Source organism: Nothoprocta perdicaria, unplaced genomic scaffold, assembly GCF_003342845.1.
Source record: "Nothoprocta perdicaria isolate Ctin4 unplaced genomic scaffold, notPer1 scaffold_75, whole genome shotgun sequence".
Taxonomy (NCBI): domain Eukaryota; kingdom Metazoa; phylum Chordata; class Aves; order Tinamiformes; family Tinamidae; genus Nothoprocta; species Nothoprocta perdicaria.
Window position 1 is genome coordinate 2,410,418 of NW_020456032.1, and position 16,145 is coordinate 2,426,562.

General features: G+C 49.1%; 1 protein-coding gene across 2 annotated transcripts; it reads left to right on the plus strand.

Annotated features, from left to right (window-relative positions):
- The first annotated feature begins 1,353 nt into the window (after positions 1 to 1,353).
- Positions 1,354 to 15,741, plus strand: LOC112957710 (uncharacterized protein C16orf45-like). 2 transcript variants are annotated; one of them, XM_026051449.1, is made up of 7 exons: positions 1,354 to 1,688; positions 5,953 to 6,073; positions 9,305 to 9,378; positions 11,592 to 11,706; positions 12,802 to 12,875; positions 13,581 to 13,735; positions 14,119 to 15,741. In XM_026051449.1, the coding sequence occupies exons 2-6, from the start codon at positions 5,970 to 5,972 to the stop codon at positions 13,697 to 13,699; spliced, it is 486 nt and encodes a 161-aa protein (XP_025907234.1). In that variant the 5' UTR covers positions 1,354 to 1,688; positions 5,953 to 5,969; the 3' UTR covers positions 13,700 to 13,735; positions 14,119 to 15,741. The 2 variants fall into 2 exon arrangements, with proteins under 2 accessions (XP_025907234.1, XP_025907233.1); XM_026051448.1 differs by lacking the exon at positions 1,354 to 1,688 and having other exon boundaries at positions 5,919 to 6,073.
- The last annotated feature ends 404 nt before the right edge of the window (positions 15,742 to 16,145 follow it).

Below are 16,145 nucleotides of genomic sequence, written 5' to 3' on the forward strand. Positions count from 1 at the left end.
CTGGGCAGCACCGGGAGCGGGTCGCGCAGCGCCGCTAGGGGGCGCGGCGGCGGTAGCGGCGGCCCCCGCCCCTCGTGGCCCCCGCCCCGCTCCGCTCGGCGCTCCGGTTGCGCGGCGGGGAGCGCGCGCAGAGGCGGCCATGGAGGGCGGCCGCGCCGCCGCTCGCTACGGAGCGCTGGAGAGCACCCGGTGGGCGCCCGGCGGCGGCGCGGCAGGTGAGGGCCGGCACCGGCACCGGGACCGGCACCGGGGCGGGCAGGGGCACCGCGGCCGTCCAACTTTGCCCCGGTGGCTCCGGCGCTGCCCCTCGCCGGCCCTGCTCCCGCAGCCTCCGGTGCTGGCCGGGAAAGGCGAGTTGCATTGATTGAATGGAGCCCCGCGGGTTCCCCGGGGGGAAGCGGGGACYCTGCTCGGGAGGGTTGCGGGGACGGAGGGACGGGCAGGACGGAGAAGGCCGGTGTGTAAGGAGGGCTGGAGCGGGCAGCAGGATGGAGCCCGGGGCGGGCACGGGGCGCCGTGCCGCCTGGCAGGACTGCAGCCCCCAGCTCCCACCGGCCCCTCCGGGCTCCCCGGGCAGCGGGTCGGGCCGGAGGCTCCCCAGGCTGAGTGGGAAGGAAGGGCCGGTGCTGCAGGGGTTCGCACAGCCCGGTCCRCTCCCCCTGCCCTCCTTCCCCGTCCCCCAGTCCCTTGCAGCAGGCAGGGCTGGCCCAGGCAAAGGGAAAAGCAAGGACAAGGCAGGGAGCAAGAGCCAGCTCCGCCCAGGATCCCACCTGCTGCCGGGATCCAGGGTATGGGGGGGGACAACCTCCYGGGGTTTGGTGTCCTGCTGTCACCTCCCCAGGCAGTGCTGGCACCCAAGTCCTTACAGCAATTCAGTCTCTGATTGTGGCCGAGGGGAACAAAGTCAGAGATGCAGCTTTAGAGCAGACTCCCAGAAGGGCTCCATCCGGCCAGGTACTGCTCAGCTTGCTGAGAAGGTATCCAAGTTTTAGTCCTCCTTGGCACCTTCCAGCAGAACAATATGTGTATTCCCTCCCACCTCCCCTTTGGAAAATGGAGACCCYGAGCTTGGGAAGATCCAGGGCTGAGCACTGCCATCACCTGGATCCTCTCTTCCTGGCAGCCAGCTGACACCACAGTGGTGCAGGAACTCTTCAAGCATCTGCTGAGCTCAAGGGGCTGACTAGGGCCCAAGCATTTCCCTGGGGGCCTGCCAGCGAGGATGTGGTGGCACTGATGTGTATTGGTTTGGTGAAATTCTCCAGAGGGTCCTGGGGGGGATCCTCAGAGTATTAAAGAATGTGTATTAGTATTTTTTTTCCCAAATGTTGCCCTATGTGGCAAAGCTGTGTTTTTCTTGTGAGTTAGTTAGTGGGGAGAAGTGGGAAGGGAAGCAGTGCTGTAGTCTGATGAACTCTTCCATCCGAGTAGGATGAGTCCTTCAGGAACTGTGTGCTTCAGCTGCATGTTGACGGTCCTGGCATCTCCCATCCCCTCCTGTCCCTCTGGATGGTTTCTCCCAAACCATGCAGATAGCAGGGCCTGGATCTCCTCTGGAGAAGCTGTCCCAGACCCAGGCAGAGTTTGTTACTCCTTCTAGCCCAGCCTGTGAATGGAGGGTTGATTTGGACGGGCTGTAGCCACCTACTCAGGCTGCTTTCTCTGGCAGTGAAAAGCACACAGCTAAGGTAAGTACCTCTTGGGATGAAGCCCAAGGTAAGAGCTTTGACCTCCYTCACCCCCACAGTGTTGTCAATCAATCGCCCAACTTTAATCATGGAATCTCAACCTCATGGAATCAATCTCATGGAATCTCAGTCTTATGGAATCATTTGCCCAACTTTAATCACTGGAATCTCAGCCTGCACTGGTTGCTGCTGTGACTCATCTTGGGCTTGCTGCTGGCTGTCTAAATGTTTTCGCCAAAGCCATATGGAGTGCAAGTCTCTARCTATTATACTCTTCATTAGTGATACTCTCTTCTCCTGGGCCATGTGTGACAACTAGAGCATCTCCAAGTAAAGCTTTCTGCTCTTACTTGTTTGCTGGGTTGAAATGATGCCTGTCCAGGGGTCCCTTTGCTCTGGCTAATTTCTGCACCCAGCTCTTCTATTCAGCCTTAGCAAAACCATCCTTAGGGAGATCTGCTCTTCTGCCTGTACAACATGCCAGGTTTTGCTTCCTTTCAGGCTTCCGCACTTGCCACTGCCATAGGACCTTGTGGCTGTCACATAGGGTTCAGGGGTGCATGGGGTCCTTTGGACTTGTCACCATTGCAGGAGAGCTGCAATCTGGCCCGTGCCTGCAATTGCTGGTGTTTAGGAACTCTGCATCAGTCCACACCTGCCTGGAGAGAGCATCTCCTGAGCTAGCAGGAAAGATCTATGTAAATCACAGTCAGTATCCTAGACTTCTTTAATTACATGGAATCAAGGAGGAATTTATATGAGGAGGGAGTTCTGATCCAGCCCTCTAATCAAAGYAGGTTTCCTGGCTACATCAGGTTGCTCACAGCCTCGTCCAGGAGATTTCTTAGACCAAGGATGGRGATCCCACCACCTCTTTGGTTCCTGTTCCAGTGACAATCACCTTACAAGGAAAAGAATTCCTAATATCTAACTGGAATTCCCTGTTCCAACTTGTGCCCATCACCTTTTGTCCAATTCTTATGTACTTTTGAGAAGATTCTGGCTTCATCTAGTCTGTATTCTTTGACAGCTGAGCTGAGGAGAGCCCCCTCACCATCTCCAGGCTGAATAAACCTGCTTCTTTCAGTCTTTCTCTGTATGTCCTGTGCTGCAGCCCCCTGGATTCCATGATGTTCAGTTCTGGACAAGATGATCTTGATGTCTGGGCAGATACTGGCAGATGGGAAGGGGTCTCCATCAACAAGACGATCTTTCCATCCTATCAGRAGTCTTCAAGGTGCTGTCTTTTAGTCACCTGGACAGATTCAGTGGTTTCTTATGCGGGTATTAGATGTGTCCTATGCAGTGACACAGCTGTGCCCCCTTGTCCCAATATTTCCCCCACCCCACAGCATCTATTCTGCATTTCCAAGCTGAGTGTCCAAATTCAGTGCAACGGGGAATTTGTATTCTCTCAATATCCAAAAAGCCACAGCTCAGGGGGGTCCACTAGGACTTTCTCCTATAGTCACTGAAGATACAAAGGGAAGAGAGAAGCTGTTTAGGATGGTTTTYAAAGGAAACAGAAGGCAGAGTTTGGGGCTGAAGGAGGCCAGAGTATCTGTCTCTCTCCTGGGGCTTTTGGGCAAGCTGGGGACAGTGGTGAGGTGGAGAAGGAGAGCCCTGGTTGTAGGGCTGATCTTTCCGGCTACAGTTGGGGAGCTGAGGGCTGGCTGTGCGCTGGGCTCTTGGGGATGCCTTGGTGGTGCCGATGGGATGAAATCCCTTCCCACCCTTCTGATGCAGACCGGGGAGAGCAATCCGGCACTGTCACCTCCGCCCTTTGTGTGCAAAGGTGAGAAATCACCTCTCCTAATGAGGTTATGGGATGAGAAGGGAGAAGAGGTGACATTGACACCTGCATTAAGCCCTTGAGCTCACGCAGTAGGCAAGAGCTGACTGATAGTCTGAGCCAAATACTAACAGTAATGTTGGCCATTGCTTCACCCAACGCGGGCCAGGAGTGACAGACGCCCCTTCCCCAGGCCCATTCCTGTGCTACCATACGTGATTAGATTTGTCCTTAGCTAATGAAAGCTTCAGTAAACTTATATCTTTGCTTATTGGAGCATCTGTAAAATAATCAATCTTGTCATTTGAGCCTGGTCGCAGAAATGATACGTCAAGAAATGCAGCCTCTTCCTGCCAGGTCTAGTGCCGCCCTGGAGTATGGCCTAACCTCAGGAATGGCTGCTTGAAAGTGCAAGCTGGCTCTGCTGTCCACAACCCCACGGATGACATTACTTGCTTGTCTGTCGTGTTGGTGGGGACATGTGTCCAGAGAGCCACGGTAAGCAGGCAGCTGAGCCTCCCTGGCCGGGACCTGTGTGATCTGTGTGATTCTGTGACCTGGTGTGCAGCCCTGGGCGCTCAGCGGGTGCCAGGCGCAGATGCGCCGCGTGGTGAAACATCCAGAGTCACGGGGAGCTCCCGAGCRCAGGGAAGCACCGGCTGCAGCATCTCCGTCCCCTAGCAACTCTGTGCAGACCCCTAACAACAGCAGCCGGTCCCCTAGCAACCACATCCCAGGCCCTAGCAACCCCGCTCGGGCCCCTGGTGACAGGGCTGAGGAAGGGTTGAAGGGAGATGGTGGCGCCAGCTCGCCCAACCCCATGCAGCTCCTGATCCAYGAGCCAGCAGTGCCTCCAGGGCAGGCTGTGTCCCAGCCATACGATGGGAAGACATCAAGGGCTCAGCGTGCTGGTCTTGGCTTGAACGTGACTTGCACGGCCAGGAGGGGTGGGAGATAATCCCTAAGTAATCCTAATGCACTCCTAAACCAGAAAGAGCAGGAAACCCTTCTCCAAACCAGCCAGGCTAACCTAAACCGCTTGTATCTCCTCTGTTAMACCTGCTGTTAAACCAGCTGCCTTGGAATCATGGCTCACTGAGAAGGATTTCTCAAAGCGGGTTTAAAGGGAGAATAGGTGAGCAATTTGTGCCAGCTCTTTTGCCATGTACCTTAATGCTGACCTAACTCTTCCTGCCCTGTAACCTTTAACTCTGTCTCTATTTGAGGTTCCCAAGTCAAACACTGACTTCTCCAGTTCCCAGATCTTGGGTTCCCCAAAAAATCCATCTTCTAGAACTGGGTTCGCCTTAGCCRTGTTTCCTCCTACCTTTTCAGGGATAAAATCCCAAGGCTATAGGGAAACCAACATTTTGGAGAGGAGAACGGTGCCATGGAGATTCAAGGGAAGCAGAATTTGTCCCTGGTGCACAATGGTTTTTCATGTTTTTTTCATAGCCTGGCTTTACTGTAGTTTCCCCCCAACCCTGCCATGCGCGTACATGGCAAGAGAGCCAGATTAATCTGTGCAAGATGAATATGTCATTGCCTGTCACTGATAAAGCCYATCGAYGTATCTCTGAGAGGCAGACAWKGCTGGGAGGTGGGAGCTGGAAGGGRAACCTCAGACAGCYTCAAAACATGCAACATCCKTGTGTGATCCATGAGATAACCCCATGTAAATCAGAACACCTGTATCTGCATCAGATTGGGGCTGGAGGGAGAGGCAAACTGGGTTGTGGTGGTTGTGGTGTTGTGTTAGGATTGCTCATCCTCTGTCCCAGGCTGGCTGAGCCTGCCACTGCTCTCTTCTACAACACAAATAGCATCCTGTTTTCCCCACATTCTGCTGGGAAGCTCAAGAATATTTGCAGGTGGTCGTGGGTGAGGGTATAGAAAGCATAACGTGTTAGATTGCTGTTACAAATTACTTATGGTGGGGTGGGATGTTTGCTCGGGCATCTTGAGCCCTGAGCAAGTGACATCCCCTTTTCTTGCATCGGTTTCCCGAAGTGGGTTATAAAAGTGGTGTTTGCTGCTCCAGAGAGCAAGGCAGCTCAGCTGGCCAGTCTGGGCACCATGTGGGCTTTTCCCCTCAGTGAGCTGGGAAGGATGGGGGCATCATCCAGTCTGTGCTGGGAGAGGAGCAGCTCTCGGATCCTCACCTCCATGTCTCCTAAGACACGGTGCTATAGATAGGCCGGAGGTTACTTTCCATGTGGGCTTGAGTTCCATCTTGCTTTCATCCATGCATGTATGAAGACGAATTGCAGAGGTCCTTGGAGTTTCACTCGCTCCCAGCAAGGAGCTGGAAATGAGTTTAAGGCTGTTATGTCCTTAATGGTTTTGCTAATCTAGATCRCAGATGTGTCATGTTTTCATGGCAGGGGTCTGAGACAGCCCAGGCTGCACTTTTGTCCTCAGCATCCTTTTCATGTTTTCTGCTTGCTGACGTGGCTCCTATTTCATTGGCAGAGCATGAGATTATTTCCATGGCTGACTCGACCACAACCATTGATGACATTGAAGGGGAGCTCTTCAAAATTGAGAGGATCAGAGAAATCCTGGTGAGGAGGGAGTCAGAGCTACGATACATGTGAGTATCCTGCTCACCAGTCTCTGTTCCTCAAGTACACCAAATATACAAAGCAGAGAATTCAGTGTTAGTCCCATTAAATCTAAGCAACCCAATCAAACTACAACAAATTTGATTTGTTGGGTTACAGCAATGCTAGGATTCATAGTCTCTGTTAATGCAGAAAAGAGCCATTAACACCATTAAATTGCTGTGGCCAGACCAGCCTGAGATCCTGTGCTTTCAGGTCAATACAAAGCCTTTTTTTTGTGGTAAAGATCATATTTGCTGAACTGCAGCACTTAACCTGCTGCTTGTCCAGTGTGTTTTTGTCTCCACCAGATCCTGGACTCCAGGGAACCTGGTAACAACCTGGTAATGGCCACATAAACCCGTCATCTTAGGGAGCTGTGAGCAGAATTCRGATTTAATGCTGTGCTTTCAGTCAGTGTGATTTGGAGTGATGGCCTCTGAGGAATCAGCCCAGTTCCCCTGAAATACATTGCTGAATAGGAATTTTGGAAGTAATTAAAAAGTGAAGTGCTTAAGTGCTTTCCATGGCAACTGCTACCTGACTCTCCAAGGTGCTGTCAGCAATCGCATCCGTTGCCTCTTCTTATTCCTTTATTTGGTGTGCATTTGGAAAATAGAAGGAAGTCATGCACAGAAGTGGTGAGCCAGGGATGTGGCTGCAAAATTAAGCACTTGAAAGTGAGGAGTCCCCCAAGAGAGGTACTTGAGGTGTGTGCATGTGTCATGAGGAACTGGAGCATTGCTGCTAGCTTTCAGAGTGCACCGTTGGGCAGGACAGCAGCTCTGCAAGCCCACGAGAGCCGGGGTTTTGGGCTGAGAGAGCTGGGGATTAGCTAGAACCCAGAGAAACACAGTGCCTGTGCTGCATTGCCCTGCGGAGATGTGACTTGGCTGGTCAGTCAATAACTGTCYGTGGTTTTGTTCCTGCTGGAAATGCCAGACTCAAATATTACAACATTTCCGAGATGTCTGTGCTGCTGGGAATGTTGGAACTCCCAGTATTCCTCCTTTTTTTCAAAGCAAAAGGAAAGGGCAACATTTCCCGTGGGAGATTCATCCGTGTGCATCACCTGCCTCATGCAGGAGCCTGGTGCCAGGGTGGAATTGGGGAGAGCACAACCAGGGCTAATGCTGCAAAGYTGAACTCAAATCATGAAATAAATGCATGAAAAAAAATGCAGCTCCAGCAGCGGCTTTCTGGGTGCTTGTCTTTGCCATCTCTCCCACGTTTTATTCAAATGAGGGTTTTTATTAGTGCTCATTTATTATTAGCAATTTTAACAATCTTTGGCTGCAATTTAACTTTAATAATATTCCAGTTATTTGCTTACTGCAGTGTTACTAAGTGAACTACTAATAAGATTTTCATGCTTTCAGAATGAGTGCTTATGGAAAGGAAGCTTAGCTGCCTATATATGAGTTTATGAGCAATGGACAAATCGTGTGCTCCTGAAGCAGTGGGATGTAAAGCAATAGTGAAAGAGAGAGGAAAAAAGAAAAGYAATAGTGAGAAGAGAAAGAGGAAGGGGAGGCCAGCTGTAGCAATGCAGCTTTGGGAGGATTCAAGCTGGCATTTATRTGGAGAAGAGCCTGGAGCAGGCAGAGTAGGTGCTGTTGATGGGACGTGAATCCTTTTGTGTCAGGGCACCAGAGTTTCTAATGGTGGATCCTGGAGTCCTGTGGTGCTTTGTGGTCCCATCTTCAGAAGCTGTGAGGGCCYGCATGGACCAGCAAGTGGAAGAACAGGAGGACATAGCTGTTGTGATAGCCAGCGCAGGGAGCACTTTGGTCTGTGCTCACTTTTCCCTTCAAAGTGCAGTTCCAAGTTCCTGCAGTTCTGCAGTAATGGACCCTTTGAGGGAGAGACTGTCTTTTAGGTGTCTGTCCTGTGAAGATCTCCTGTTGATGCTCTACGTGCAAGCTGAGGGCTTTGTCRTGATGAATCAAGGAACAGTGGGTAAAAGGAAAGGTTGATGCATACAGATCCCAAATACCAGCATCGGTGGACCCACTCTGTGCCTCACATGGGGCTTTCACTAGTCTGTGAAACAAGAGAACTTGTAGTATGCAAATAAATTAAGACATTGTCAAATGGAGCAAAAAATAACACCACCAAGAGGAATAGCTGGGATGTTTTCCTTCTGCAGTAAAATCGCACAGGATCCCTCTTGGACAGTCTGTTTATTTTCCTTTCCCTAATTAAAATACTTGTGGTGCCCTCCACTCAGCTGCAGCCGTGAGAAACTCCCAGCAAATGTGACTCATCCTGGACCCGGTGCATGGAGTGACTCAGCAGAAGGGCCAGCAGGATTATYGGAGCTGCAGAGATGGCTCTTAGCAACACATGCTTCAAAGACACTTCTGTTCAAGGTGCTACCGCAAGCTGCAGATCATGTATTATGCCTTACCATCACTCACAGCTGCGGAGCTTGATGTCCCAGGGATCTCAGCTGTGCTCTTGCAGGTTGACTGCTTTGCTACATGTCTTGCAAAGCTCACAAGAAGTCCTTCTGCATTGAAGGTTTGAAAGAAGTGTGACACTTGAGCTAAGATGATGGAGTGCCTGGTAGGGCTTGGTAGGGTAAGAGGAGTAGATGGCTGTTAAGTTGCTTTTCTCTGAGTGAAAAATGGTTCAGCCTTTGGAAACTCATCTTCAGAGCTGCACAGTAACTCAGGCATTACGATGTGCTCATTACATCTGGAAAATCTAGAGGTGGATTTTTGGTGCAGGTAGATAGTTTCATTTAGCCTCAGATCATGAAACACAGATGAGGAGATGCCAAGTGATCCAGCCAGGCATCTCACCCATACTGTGATAAGCCTGGAAAGAGAAGAGAAACATCCCAAGTCTTGCCTCAACACATCACCCTTGATCAGGAGATCCACAGWCTTGCCAGAGAGACATCTGGTAGAATGCTGTTGTAGAAGACCTCAGGAGGTGGGGAGCAGGCATACACAGATTAGAGTCACCTTCCTGGGGTGTCAATGGAGCTATTGTCAATAGAGCTATTAAATGTTTGTTTAGCAAACGCCAAGGGACACAACCTGTGCAGCACCAGCAAAAGCTGTGAGATTAAATGAGCTATCATTTCCTGTGAGAAGGCTGGTAGATCTGTGTTCCCTTGGTGCATGCACTGAGATCAGTGGGTTGGTTGGGTTTTGCTCTAGACAGTTTGTGCCTTTCCTGTCTCCTCAGTGGTTACATTTGTGTCTGTGCAGGATGGATGATATTCAGCTCTGCAAAGAAATCAGCCGACTGAAAAAGGAGCTTCAAAAACTCATAGCCCTTCCAGGTAAGGCTCTGTAAAGTTTCAGAAAGCTGCATGCAGCATTTACAGTCAGCAAAAGATTTCTGTGAGATCTTCCATTCCTGGAGACACAGATGTTGTCTGCAAGAACAAGAAATATAGTTCCTGAAACCTAGCTGGAGATCTTTCTTAGGAGCTTGACTGCTTGCAATGTGCCTCCTCTGAGGAGGACCATGGGTCTGATACAGGAGGAGGAAGGGGAATGGTTGAGTTTGGTGGAGATGAATGGGGACATGTTGTGACCTGTATGTCCACCAAGGAAGACTCCCAAATGAATCCAGAAGACAGGAAAAGGACATTTTCAGACTGCACCATAGAGGGGTTTCTTTGGAAGCTGGGGAGAGCATATGCCTTCAAAGGCCTGAAATAAAAAGCAATAGGCAGGTGACACTTTGCTGGGACATACTGGACTCCCAATCAGTCACATCCATAGTAGGATAAGTTCTAGAGGCACACCCTGCCACAGGGACTTGGAGATATCCCTGGCTTAGTTAATTCTGCATTCAGGTTGCAGAAAAGACTCAAACAGCTAAGGACAACATGAGCAAAAACTTCAACAGGGAGGAAATGCTGCTTTTCTCCCCTCCACTGGCATGACCAGTGGTTCACCATGTCCCTGCGGCAGCCAGCAAACCACATTTCTCTGTTCACTGCTTGTGGAAGGTCCCTAGAGGATCCCCATCAGCTAAAACATTCAAATAAAAGTACACAAAAAAAAGCGTTCATTATTTGGATGAGGAAGAAAGATTTTCCCTTGAGCTGTCTCCTCGACTGTTCCTAAGACTATGCCTCCTCCTAAGACATCCATGTTCAGCCCACCAGTAAGGACTTTACCTGTGTTTCTAGGAMCAGATGGAAGAAATATGCCTGCTTATTTGTTCCCATGAGTTTGGTCATCCAAGCAGTAAGATCTGGACCCCAGTTATTTCACCACAAGTGGAACTTCTCTGAAGATCTTGAACTTATCCAGACCAGTGAGTGTTTAGCAGGACACAATGCCTCAGTCCAAACAGCAGACCAGCTGCACACATCTGTTTTCCAGAGCATCCTCTCAGCTGATAGATGCTTTACAAGAGATTATCTCAAGAGGCCTTGACCCTTTCTAATACTTTAGTGATTCTGTGCTATGTTTATGAATCAACATGCAGATTCAGATAGGTGGGAGACTGGCTGCTGCTTCGTATGCAGGTCTTGGTTGGTTTGGATACAACCTGGCTGTATCCAGAGGAGGCTCAGACTGGAGAAGAAGGGATTCTGGCATAAATATAGGAGCTGCTTGCAAGTATCCATCTCAAGTGAGCTTTTACTCCAAAGAGCCTTTGGTTCATAAAAGAAATCTTGACATAAATGATGGTTGAGAACTGGAATTTCTATGAGCCTGGGAAAATATGACTGATTTTCCTTCCTTTTTTTTTTTTTTCTTATTTCTGGACATTTCAGCATTCTTAGTTTCAGCTGAGCGCTAGAAATGCTGGTAACATGCAGGGTGCTCCTTTTCTTTTTATAAGTTAAGTCAGACTGTGCCAAGAAATGCTGCAAATTGCTAAGTTTGGGAGGCCACAATAGCAGATTAAAACGGAAAACAGGTATTATTCAGATAAAGACCCAAATGCATCAGTGCTTACACAGAGCCCAGCCAGAGCTGCAGCTGGAAATCTCACCAGATCAGATCACTTTTAATAATTCAGAGGCACACCACAGCTAGGAGGGACTCTGATATCAGCAAGTTGGAAAAAAAAATATTAAATTTGTGCAGTGGATATGTTTACTCTGGTGTGATTTAACTTATGAGCGGAGATTGTTAGTTAACTCCCAATAGCTGGAGTGAGGGAATGAGACCACATAAAGCCAGTGGATCATACTATTCATGTCCCTGTATGTTTGGGTAAATAAGATGTAACCTCTTCCCAAAGCACCTGATCATTTTTGATAATTCCCTCTGTTAGGCACTTGTATCCATGGCCGGACCTGCAGCCCTGTGGAGAACCAAGCTCAGAGGCAACTAAATAGAGTCTCTTGAGTCCTGCATAGCCCAGCTCCGTGTCGAGACTATGTGATGGGGTGCACTAGCTTGGGAGTTGCAGGCTAAACACATCCCAACTGAAGGATGAATTGACCTCTCTGATATCCGTTGGACCAGCCTTAGCTGCGGGGAGATGTTGCCTGTCAATGTGTTAAATGTGTTCCCTGTGCTGCAGAGACTGAGAAGTCCAATGAGGAGAAGCAGAGAGAAGAGGAGCTGGTGCAACAGATACACAAGCTGGTGGAAACACGGGATTTCCTGGTGGATGACGTGGAGTTTGAGAGGCTCAGGTAGCATGGTGCAAGTTAATCCCCCCTTTTTTTTTTTCCTCAAGACCAAACACTGCCTGGCTAGGTCAAGGGACCTGATCTTTGGTGTGTGTGGAGTGTATAGCAGATTGCAGAACAGAGCCCATAGCTGGAACATGCTCCTAAAGGCATTATCTGCACACACCGCTCTTAAATCTGGATCACCATCCAAAGTGGTGATATTCCAGGTTCAACTCCTATGGCATATGTTTGACTTCCCTGAAGCAGGAGCAGACATTAGTAAGGATCCTGTTCCCTGAGTAGTTCCTGCTTAAGTGAGAAAACCAAGGGTGCCTGATGCCCTCTCTGTCCCTATGGAGTCTATCAGAGTGCTCCCAGACCAAGTCTTGCAGTCAGTGCTACACAGTGAGGTACTGAGTAGTCTCAAACCACTGTTCCAGGCTGTCTGCACATGCAGGTGGAGTTTGCTTTGGTGATCACACTCAGCTTATGCCTTACATCTTTCTGAATGCTGTAGACTAGACACATCCTTCCAGAGAAGACTTGAGCTTCTGACATATTCACATGACTCTAGAAACAGAGGTTGAAGAGGCTAAGGCAGTTATTGACTCTGGAGATAGATAATTGAGAGAATGGCAGGGCTACTTGACCATCTGAGTCTGGCCTGAGAAATGTATACAAAGCAGGAATTTATGAGGAAGGAGTGAGAAAAGAGCCATCCAGTGTGGATCCATCTGCAAGAAATGGTTCACTTGTGAGCATGTGTTAAAACCCTCTCTGCAAAGAGGCTGCTTTGCTTCCTCCCGAGAAACAAAGCCAAGTTGCTTCCCRAGAATGGGAAGTTTTGTTGCAGGTGCTGTCAGCTCCGGAGGGCTCTGATTCAGGCCTCCCACAATCAAACAAAGGCTTTCACTGTTGTAGACCTAATGTTTGATTCCTTACTCCTGTCTCTCCATAGAACATTAGGGTGGGTATACAGTCAYAGAATAAGGTGGCTTGGGCAGAAGTCTCTCCTGGCTTCCAGTCTGTGCTATCATGCCTCACTGGATGTTTCTGGATACCTCTGGATACCTCAATGTTCCTTTCCTGTGTCGTAACCAATCTCCTTTATCACAGGGAAAGGGAAGAAGACAAGGAAATGGCAGAGTTCCTGCAAAGTGAGCTCTCCAAAAGCTACCTCCAGAAAGCAAGTAGGTGGTTGATGAGTTTTATTCCTTGCATAGATCCTCTCTGTTTTCTCCACTTCACTTAATTGTCTTCTGCCTAAATTTCATTGCGCTCTGTGGGCTGTTTTGCCTGGAGGGCATCTGCTGTTGGTGGAGGGTGTAAGAAAATGGCTAGGGGTGCTGGTRCTCAAGACCGTGTAGTGGAAACATCCCACATTGGCATGGATTCTGTGCTTCCACAACTACCCTTACAATTCCACACAGCATGTTCTATGAGAACTGCGATAGGTAGATATCCTTTCATGTCTTATGCATTTCATCTGACTCTTTCTAAACAGCTTGTTCTGTCTCACCACACTGTTAGCTAAGATGAGTTACGGTACACCATCCACTCCCACTCTAGTCTTGGTCTCTGAAGCAGGTCACCCTTTTCTTYGTGCCTCCAGAATTCCTGGAGAAACACATCTTGGGTAGTGTGGGAGGCATGTCCAGTCCCACGTGTGTCCTGCCTTAGAGACACCTGGGAAGYGCATCTGGTGGCATCATGATGGGCATCATGATGGCAGGAACTCATGCCCAACTTTGCCCCTCCAAAGGGCTGCAACCCAGCACATCCAACAAGGAGGGGCATCATCCCAGCACTGAAAGGGCCTCTAAGAAGAAGAAGCAATGGGCCTGTGCCCACCAAGCAAATGCTGACCCTGAAATAAATGGTTCCTCTTTCTATAGCTCCTGTCAAAGAGAAGAAAATGACTTCCCGGGGGCAACAAACGTCTGTACCATATGTGACCAAAACAGGCCTCACCCTGCTCAAGGAGTGCTGTGGCTTCACCTGCTCCATCATGTAGGCAACCTCCAGCTCCTCTGCACAGGACATGATCACGGTAACATGCATGTCCTAGGARGCCAGGCTGGGTGAGAGGGGCTTCCTCAGGGTACAGAAATTCCCAAGTTCCCATGTAAGGGGGTGAACATCCATCTTTCTAGCACCCGAGCTTCATTTAGAAGGCGATGAAAAGGGTTAAATCTGAGAGCTGGGACCTGACTGAAAGGTCTCYGGGGAAGGATACATCTCGTCCTTTAATATTGCTCTGAGTCTTCCATTGTAGAAAGTGGCCTGACACGCCATGCAAGTGTTAATGTCACTGGTACTGGACACTCTGCCAGGCAGATTCAGCCCTCCAGCTACTGCGAGGAGCGGGGGTTGCACCGAGGGGATCCCATGGTCACAAACCCTGGTTTCCTGTCTGTTGCCTTTCCTCACCAGGTCTGCAGGCAGAGTCCACCACCTGCTCTACTCCGAGAGTTTCAACTTCCTGTCATTGATCATGCTTCCCACTGCAGCACCAACACCGAGGAGACTTTCCAAGCTTGGATGATGGCATGTGTTCCTTGTGCCGCATCACCGGTCGTCTACTTCATGACATCAACAAACACCGAATTCTACCYAAGCTCAGCTTGGAAGAGGCATGTGCAGCAGTGTCAGGCAAGGTCATGACAAAGAGGACCGATGCGATTCTTCATCTGAAAAGAGTAATAACACAAGCACTGGGAGCTGRTGTTCAGAGAACATTGTACTCCACCATCCAAAAAATGCTGTGGCCATGGATGAGCTCTCATCTTTGGCCTTTGTATCATCTTGTTGGGTGTCTTTTCTATGGATGCTTTGTGGGGAATGTCTCTATTTTAGATTTTGTTGTTTCCATGAGTTTTAATGCAATGTGTGGGATGGTTCTGGATAAAGCTGTGGAAAGTGGGAAGTACAGTCTCAATAGGCAGCTGAGTGAAAGGTTGATTCTTATGGATGCTGTGTTGAAGAGTGGATGAATTAATTGGTTTCCCCATCTCACTGCTACCAGCTCCAGATCAGGAGAACAAAAAAGGAAAATTAGAAGAAAAGGGAAAATGAGCAAAGTTCGGAGAGAAATTCAGGAGAAGAATGGGGCAAAGTGCAGAGGGAAGTGAAAAACAAGCAGGACACTAAAAATGTCACAGGGTAAGGCAGAAAGAGSAGATGAGAGATACTGTCACTGCCAGAACCGTACCAAGTCTTGTCCTCCAGTCTCCCAGCCAATGTCTCCGGGCTTCGTGAGCTACACATAAAACACTGTGTGARAGATGCCTGCACCCCAAGGTGCTGCAGTCTATGCTGTCTCTTCTGAGCACTCATGTCATGATGGCACAGCTAGGACTGCTAATACCCATTCTGGTAGAACTAGGGCTCTTTAGCTGTGAAGACTTACCCTTAGCCTGTGAAGCTCTTGCCTTGTTKATCCTTCTGTCCTTTAGAGTGGTATGGTTTCACTGCAACATGGAGTGAAGGAATATGGACTAGATGACCTCTGAGGTCCCTTCCAACCTTAAGCATTCTATGATTCTATGATATCTGAAGCTGTTGCCCAAGCAGGAGTGGTGGGTAGTGTCACAGGTCATTAYTGGTAGCATCTGGTCTGTATCTGATGAAACAGATTGGGCTCCTCTTACTCCCTGTTCTTCTAGACCTTGTCCAGTGGTTGTTTTTCTCTGTCACTCTGCAGTTACCCACATGGTGCTATATGGGTGTTTTGATCTGAACAGATCAGTGGTTGAAGACCTAAAAGACCCTCTGTGTACTTGAGCCTTCCCCGGGATCAAATTGGGGAGAATAAATAACTGAACTAGTTTGCTTGGTTGGACTGAGAAGGAGACAAAAGTAATGGTTCAAAACTTTCTCTCCATACTGATCCCTGTCTTCATCTTTCAAGGTCGAGATTTCAGCTGCTGAAGCAATGCTTGAGTGGGCAGTGAGAATCGGTGAGGAGGAAATGGGGAGAATCCTGACCTGTTCTGTGCTGGTTTTCTGGTTGTATTCAGGTAGCTGGCCATGAGGAAGGAGACAGACTGCTGTTCTGAGCCTATTCAGCCTGTATTTTGACTGTCAGCAAAGATGCAGAGCACACAAGAGCAACACTCTTTCATGTGTATTTATTTCAAACCAAATAAATAAATCTCTGTTGGAAGCTTGGCTCTTAGATATTTCTCCTGCCTGGGACCTTTGCAGTGAGGCGTCTCACACTGTGTCAGCAGGATGGTTAAACTGAAAAGAAAAAATGATCCAAAAACAAGCTCCCAAAACTAGATCCCGAAAAGCAATTCTGGATTTGGGGGATTGCTGGTATTGCAGTAGTACGGACTAGTTCCTGCTTCTGTAGTAAGACCTATAATCTGAACCTTTCTGGCTATGGGCCTAACATTTCTCTTTTGGATCAGGCTGAAAAATCTTTGGAAATGCAGGAAACTGCCTCTCTGGGTTGA

Coding starts and splice junctions, on each gene's coding strand:
- LOC112957710 (XM_026051449.1), top strand. CDS start 5,970: ATGGCTGACTCGACCACAACCATTGATGACATTGAAGGGGAGCTCTTC. Junction 11,707..12,801: donor GTGGAGTTTGAGAGGCTCAG/GTAGCATGGTGC, acceptor CCTTTATCACAG/GGAAAGGGAAGAAGACAAGG. Junction 12,876..13,580: donor AAGCTACCTCCAGAAAGCAA/GTAGGTGGTTGA, acceptor CTCTTTCTATAG/CTCCTGTCAAAGAGAAGAAA.